The sequence below is a fragment of the Copadichromis virginalis genome, linkage group LG15, assembly GCF_057382275.1.
Source record: "Copadichromis virginalis isolate Kocher_CV1m ecotype Utaka linkage group LG15, C_Virginalis_male_GT1.1, whole genome shotgun sequence".
Taxonomy (NCBI): domain Eukaryota; kingdom Metazoa; phylum Chordata; class Actinopteri; order Cichliformes; family Cichlidae; genus Copadichromis; species Copadichromis virginalis.
The window spans coordinates 1,153,319-1,161,325 of record NC_140632.1 but is presented as its reverse complement, the minus strand read 5'-3'; the positions used below and the strand labels follow the sequence as shown (position 1 = coordinate 1,161,325).

The window sequence follows — 8,007 nt, the reverse complement described above, 5'->3', positions numbered from 1 at the left end:
AATGGAAAAAGAGAACAAGTAACCAAAGAGGAGACGGTAGGAGTATTAGTTAAACTATTAAAAGTGATGAAAATAAAGCTTAGACAGGTGAAAACTAAAAAGTTTAATAACAATCACTGAGAAAAGCTTTAAGAGAAACATTAGCTCATTTTGAATTTGAATGTTTTTTGCAGATTGGTGAACCTCTGCCGACACTTCTGAGAAACGCTGCCTGCGTCAGTCATGTGACAAAGTTCACCACATTATTTGCAAAATGTTATATTTTTCAGTTCCACTTAAAGAGCTAATATTTTGAATGAAATAGTAAAATGTCTCAGTTTAAACCTTTGGTATGTTTTCTATGTTCCACTGAGAATAAAAAATCTTAGCATTGTGTATTTGAAATTGGGTTTGTAATAATTATTACTTTAAGGTAATTGAGAAATAAATGTATTAGCCAGAAGAACAGCTAATGCTAATATGTGTCCAATCGTATCAGTGACACCTTTTTGTCTCGCTAGCTCTAAGCTTAAACAACGACATCAGCATAGGTAACTATGAGGGGCCACATGAGACCGAAGGTTGGGGACCACGAGCGTGCCTCCATGATTGACCTTTAAGTAACTGAGCAGACAACAGCCCATTGAACTCCTTTTATTAGATTAAACCACAACACAGGGAGTAGTGCAGCCATGTCGTCAGGGACACAATACATGCTACAAAAGAATCCTCGTACACGGTTGCCATTGCTTACATTTGGTATCTTGATAGCAGTAAGAATAATAACAGAGTTGTAATTAGAAACATTATCTGGCCAAAGATGTTCATGTAAAGAAGTTCAGATTAGAAACTCGACAGGGGGACAAGTCACACTGCTGTAAGATGACGATGGACTGCTATGATATATCTTTATTGCAGTACTGTGTATATTATGACACGTCACGTCTCCTCTATCCTCCGCTAGCTCGTAAAATACCGGTGGTTTTACGCAGGCTGGAAAATGGGCAAACAGGTGATTTCCAAAGCATTCTTGGGCGGGGCACTGCGCTTCACTGAACTTCTCTACACTTGGTATGCATCAGTACGTGTACAATTTGTGAGAGAAAAGGAGTAAAAAAGTACAAAAAGTCTGACTGACTGGTTAGAGAGAAAGACTTTGAGGGGTTGAGGAGGGGGGCAAAAATCGTCCGATCTACTAAACACACGGCTTTACGGAAAGGGCCGTCCTCTGGTAGTAATGAAACGTCATTCACTGCTCCTTTTGCTGCTTTAGCACTCATTTACTTCCACTGAAAAAGACAAACAAGACACTCCAACAGCCTAAGAAACAAACAAGAAAACAACTCCTCTGAATCCATCGTGATGATATGCAACCCGTGGGCGAACGCGAACGAAGTGGATGCGATGGTAACATAGAACAATCTAACTCCTGCTGAAGTGTTTAGCTCCAGTGCTTCCACTTCATTTCAAAAATCCTCCATGTTCAACATCTGTTAATTTGTATGATGACTGGATTGTTGTGTTTCAGTGCGCGTGGAGCAGGGGTTTAGTTCTTAGCAACATGTACCACACCTAATCTACAAGGAAACATGCTCCCACACTTAAAGCAGTCAAAAGAAAACGTCTCGACAAATCACAAAAAACCTACATCCCATACGACGGACTGACTGCGGTCAACTTTTTCCTCCCTAGTCAGTAAAAATGATCTCTCCCGGTTCTCCCACCACCAAAGTGTCATTGCGCTGCTCCGATAAGGCTTCCTGTCATCGATCATAGGATGCAAAATGAGGAGCTTCTTTTTAAGGCAGAACCTAAAGGCATGCAAATTAACTACATTTACAGTATTTACCGACAGCACGAGCATGTTTTCGGAAGGAAAAGTTGGACAAAGTCCATCTCTTCTAGAGCTATTGGTACTTGAGACGATGGATAGAGTGTCTTATTGGAGGCAGATACATTATCATAGGAATTTGGTTCGGTTGACGTTACTCGGTATAATGAAACACACACAGCTAGCGCCAGTAAACTCGGAACAATAAATAGAGTAGCGGCAAATTCAACGTAGCACATCACTGATGCGCAAGCTCCAGTAGAATGAACCTGTATGGAAAATACTTTGCACACTTCACATTTTGGCAGTTGATCTTTAAATAATTTAAATATATATTCATATTTATAGATCTATATATATATATTTATATATATTAATTGTGCGAGGTGTTTATATGTAGCGAGAGTTGTGTGTGCGTGTGTGTGTGTGTTTGTACTGTGAGTGCGCACCTGCACACTAGTTGTATGTTGTGTGTAGATCTTTTATAGCAAATAACATTCTCATGCACACGAGTGTTTCAAACACAAGAAGCAGATCCATTGAAAGGTAGTCCAAGCATATATAGAGATTTTTTTTCAGTGGAAATAGCTGCAAACTGAATGGAACATGAAATTCTTTCTGTGCAGTCCGTGGCGGCTGGTGGAGCGCTCCGCTCGCCCTCCGGCCTATTTCTGGAGGTCACACTGCAGCAGTAATACGATGGACGGGTCGCTCTTGGCCGCCTCTTTGAACTCCTCCAGCGAGATCTGATCGTCGTTGTTCTTATCCATCTTGGAGAAGATCTTGTCCACCCTCTGCTCGGGCGTCAGGCCGTCCTCGTTCATCTTCATCATGATCACCGTGCCCACCATCTTGTAGATGGCCTGCAGGGGGAGGAAGAGGGCAGAAGACTTTTAGAGCACGCTGCAAAGTTTCCTTCAGCTGCCAGTCTCTAAATCTGTACTCTAAATATATGTTCCTGTCTATTTAGTCCTGAGGAGGCTGTAAAACGTTGTGAAACTAGCACTTGTGTTAGCTGTTAGCTGCTGTTAGCTGCTGTTAGCCTGTTAGATACTATTAGCTGCTGTTAGCCTGTTAGATACTATTAGCTGCTGTTAGCCTGTTAGATACTATTAGCTGCTGTTAGCAGACGCTAGCACACGTTAAAGATGCTTTACATTGTTGAGCTCGGACACTTACATAATCATTCTCACACAATATGAAAGTGAGATTTTTGGGATAGTTTTTCCTGGTACTGGCTGGCATAATATTAGCTTATATTAGCTGGCTTGTTGTCAGCTGTCTGGAGATGTGAGGGCTGCAAGTCTGAACTGCTGACAATAAGTAATTGCGACAATATTGGGAATAAATTGACAGTTTTGTGTGTTAGAGGCGCGGCTTGAGGTGAGGAGGAAGAGGATGACATGGAAATGAGGAAGGAGGGAGACTGTGAAAGATGTACATGTTCAACTGTTGCACATTTATAGTTTGAAAGAGCTATTTGTGATCTTAAAATTCAAAGCAACTTCTATCATAAGTGGACCACACATGTGGCGGCTCTCCAGCCACAGTCCAACACCTCTATTTAAGATGGTGGGACAACATGGCAAGTTCCACAAACTGTGTCTGCTCCTCCGTATTCTCTATGGATTAATTATGAGTTTATGAAAATACAGAATTAATCACTAATCGATGTATATTTACAATATTCTTATTTTTCTATAAATACCCTCAATAAATTACTTACTGTACCTTTACGTGGAATTTAAGCTTCTGAGTTCGATCTACGTGATAAAAATACTGTAATCACAAACTCTACACAGTAACTTATTGTGTAGTCTGACAACAACAACTATGACAAACATGCTCTTTACTGTTGTTTCCTACTAAGCATTTCCAGTAGCTTCTTCAAAGAGAGAAACTCCACTGCAGTTATAGCCAGTCGGCTGCAGAGCTTTCACGTGTGCTTTAGCTAAACCTATCAAGGATGCTGAAGTATGAAGCTGCTTAAAAGTGGTGACTTTGATAGTAAAGTTTGCTGTAATGTCTATTAGGAGGTTCTATTTGTCGGTATAATTGGATATGCTGATCAAATAAAACAAGGACAACACAATATCTGCAACCTGCGCCGACTACAGATGTTGTTAGTGTTGTTCACCCGCACGACCGACAAGGTGAAATACAAATCTGTGCAAGTTTCCTCTGAAAAAGCATGAACACCGCCTCTCTTCTATTGCTGCTGACACAAAGCTTTTTAATTATGTCTTTTGTAGTCAGAGAGACATTAAATTCTATATGTTTCAGATCGCCTGCAGGCGGAGAACGAACACTGCATATTTTCCTTCAGCTGTCACGTTCTAATGTTTTCGGGTGTCTTCGGATGTGACGTTACCGTTCAGAACAACTTCACTGTGGATTTTGTTGCTAATGTTTGCCTGCATGAAACAGTGGGAAATGCCTTTGGGAAGCATGAAAATGAACTGAATGCTGAATATGAAGAGGCATCAATTCCATGTTTCTCCAAATGGCATTTTATTGATCCTTAAACAAGGATCACGAAAGAATGATAAATTAATGGATGCCTCAGTGCAAACAGGTCGAGGGGCAGGAGTGGCCTGAATTACAGATGAGGACGTTTGTCTTTAGCTGCAAATTGTTTGAACAGCCTGTCTCAGACTCGACAGCCTCAGCTCAGCGCTCAGTAACCAAAGTACAAAAATAGTTGTCCTGGTGACTCAGCAAGTTACAAAGCTAGTATAAGGCTGTCCAAGTAAAAATAATCAAACCCCTTCAGAAAGTTTCTAACCACATTATACCTCGATGATCTCCAGCATCTCCACCCGTGTGATTTTGCCGTCTCCATCCAGGTCGTACATGTTGAAAGCCCAGTTAAGCTTCTGCTCGAAACTGCCCCGTGATGTGATGGACAGTGCGCAGATGAACTCTCTGAAGTCGATTGTGCCATCGCCATTCTTGTCGAAGGTCCTGAAGGCGTGCTGGGCAAACTTGGACGCATCGCCATAAGGGAAGAACTACAAAGAAAGAGAAAGGGGTGGGTATGTACTCGGGTATGTTTCTATGATTCAGTCATTTGAAGTCATTGGGCACAAGAGCCTTTAGATAATGTTTCAGAAATACAACCTCTAGTGTTTTTCACATGAGTGGCCAAATAATGTACAAACATGACGTCTCCTGAGAAAGCAAAGCATTTGCAATCAGTGAACACTGATTATCTTGGGTGGCTAAATGAACTTCGATTTCCTATTGCAACTTTTGTAGGCTGTAGCTTTGTTCTCATTAGATTCACCAGTGACAGTAATTGTTCCAGGTGGTCTGTTTGGCAGTAGGATTACTCAAAGTTGTGGACAAATGTGCACAAAGATTTAGCAGAAGTGTTGGCTGAACGTCTGAAGCTAATCTGAGATGGATGAACTGAACTAACAAAAGACTCGATATCCTTGTGGACCCAGCCTTGGTCGAGGTTTTCAGTCTCACGTGGCTGTTGCTGTGTATTCATGTGCAACCATCCATACTGTAAAGATGTCCTGGATAGCTGTCGCTTCCAAACGCCCAGAGCCTGCAGTCTTTCTTAAATTCTAGTTCCAAAACAGGCAACTCCGGTTTACCGTGTTCACGAGTCCCTGAAGGTGACCCCAGGCTTTCCCATGAGTAATGAACGTCAGGATCTCTGACACAAGTCGCAGCTAGAACTACTTTACACTTTAGCTCCAAGAGATATTCACACGGCTGTTTTATCCTGACACGTGTGACTTTAATGTTCCAAGTTACATGACCTTTTCCCTCACAGCTTTGTTTCGCCGGACTTCCTGCTGATGCTGATCTGATGTCTGATACATGTGCATCTGTTGGCTATGCGGCTGCTAACGTGAGGGTGATGATATTCACCTGCAAGCGCGGTAGAGCCCATACTTTTGTCATTTCATCAAACCTAATTAAATCAATGTTTTGTAATTACTTTAGTGATTAACTCACTTTAATTTAGCACTTTAGCCCGATTGCTAGTGAAAAATGCCGATAATTATCATCATCGGCCTTCTCAGCAGAACCACATTAGCATTCTGATTGGCTGAAGGTGTATTTGTAGCATAGATGCTACCTTTAAGGCAGTTCTGTAGATAATACCTGAATTATGTAACTAAAAACAAACCAGTTGAAGGTGTAACCATGTGCAACATAATTTCATTTGTTGAATGTTGCAGATGTTTTTATTTCACTCAGCTTTTCTCTGTTTTTGTCCACTGATGCCTAATTACACAGCCCATCTCTGCTCTCGACAGTTCAGTAAAGGCACAGGATCCACTGGGTTTTACCCCCAGTAAAGTACTTGAAGCACAAAAAGTGTGTTGACAGTCGAAGCAATCCATATCATTACTGCACGCCAGCAGCATATGAACACAAGGGCAGAGATTAATGCTGTAACTGCGTGGAAGGCCACCAAGCCCCCGCTCAGCTCTTCGTCATCTACCGTACAGCACGAACCCTGTGGGCGGCTGCGAGAAGCCGAGCCATTCATTAGACATAACCTTCCGTTTGACCTCCCTGGTAAAAAGTCTGGGTCGATGGTTAATCTTAGCTTGAGCGAAGCTGCTCCCTGAGGACTTGGGCGGGCTGCTTCAATCTTCATCGAGCAAATGGAACAAAGAGAAAGATATTCCATGTTGTTTTATTACTTTTGCACCTGATTTCACCATAACTCGTTCAAGGTCAGGCGCAGCCATGCCACAGAGTGAACGTGTAAAATATGAGCAAAGGAGTCTGTGCAAAAGAAGAAAGTCAGGCCCTCTTAAACTTTGTGTAATCTCTGCGTGTTCACAGGCTCACATTCAGGAACCACAGCAGGCATGCGGGTACCTTCCCCATTTAATATATCTGGAAATGTCAAGGCATCCTGCTTGTACTGACATTTGCAGAACTACACAATGAGCAGCTGAGTTGAAACACAATTTTTCTTTTTCTTTTCAGTGAACGTCACATTTCCACTATCAGATTTCACTCAGAAAGAAACGCTGTCGTCAAAAGAAGACTGATATTTCCTTGTGCAGTAATCTTTGACAGCATGGATTTGTTCTTGGACCTTACCAGCCTTGCACACATAAAAAGCACAAGCAAGACCCCGGCACAGCACAGAGCGGGAATCAATGACAAAGATATGGCATCGATTAAGCTGTGAAAAGCATTAAAAGCGTGAACAGTTGAAGCTGTAACTTCAAAGTGTTGAAAAAAGCCTGCAGATGGGTAACAGGCAGCAGTTAAATCTGGCTGGTTTTCACAACCAGTGGAGTTAAAGCAACATTAGCAGTTATTTGAATTGCTAAAGTCACCCAGCTCCGTTCTGGCCAACATCAGTGTTAGACTCGGGTTTGTGTAGAAGCCTCATGCTCCCCCATGTTCACCAGCAGGTTTGCTGTTCAGTGTTGGACACGTAGTTTACAGCAGAGCCTTCATTTAGATGAAAAATGTATCTGGTCAGAAGTGTGGGGTCACACCACCTGTTCTGTGAATTCCTGTGTTTCCACAGGTCGATAAAATCAAACACCCAGACTCTCTGCTGACTGAGTAACTACAGAGTTATTCAGCGGTTATTCCTCCGGCGCTAACACAAAAACTGTACGCCTCAAGCTTCATAGCATGGATTTCCAGGGCTGAGCAGATCCTGTAGCTGTTGTGTGCAGGTAGCCCAGTACTCGTGTCCATACAGTGCACCTGAAGCGAAAGAGTGAAATTGTGTCCCAGACAAGGTAACAATGAACTTAGTCACACAACAGAGCTCTGCAAAGCTGACTATAACTCCAGAGTCAGAGGATAACTCCCTACAAGCTGACCACAACAACCTTCACAGCTTTGGTTTAAACGGTGATATTTTAAAAAGGATAGCAGCCGATGACAGCTTGGTGACCGAACTCATCAGTTTCAAAGGCTGCAGCCAGAGGAGAGCACCCGTCAATCATTATTCGTTATTAGCACATGCACACAGGGGCATTTAAGGACGCTTCCCAGCACTGGACTCTTGAGGGGCAACCACAGGTTCTGTCCCTCTCTGACATCCTGTTACGTCACACACCAGCAGCACATGTTTTGATGGAAACCTCACATAGCCTCTCTACTTAAACCAAACCCTGCATGACAAATTTTCTGCTTTATTCCCAAATGAAGTGCAGTCCAAGGTGTTTTTCAGTGTTCGCACCGTTGTTGAATCT

At 42.5% G+C, this 8,007-nt stretch overlaps 1 protein-coding gene across 1 annotated transcript in view; it reads right to left on the bottom strand.

The window, feature by feature from the left end:
• Positions 1–617: 617 nt before the first annotated feature.
• The window catches only part of vsnl1a (visinin-like 1a), a 36,981-nt gene continuing 29,591 nt past the window's right edge, over positions 618–8,007 (bottom strand). The window contains exons 3-4 of the mRNA XM_085431283.1: positions 4,606–4,821; positions 618–2,673 (exon numbers count right to left, since the gene is read on the bottom strand). Of these exons, the coding sequence (XP_085287409.1) occupies positions 2,476–2,673; positions 4,606–4,821 (414 nt within the window). The 3' untranslated portion in view covers positions 618–2,475. The remainder of the gene's footprint in view (positions 2,674–4,605; positions 4,822–8,007) is intronic.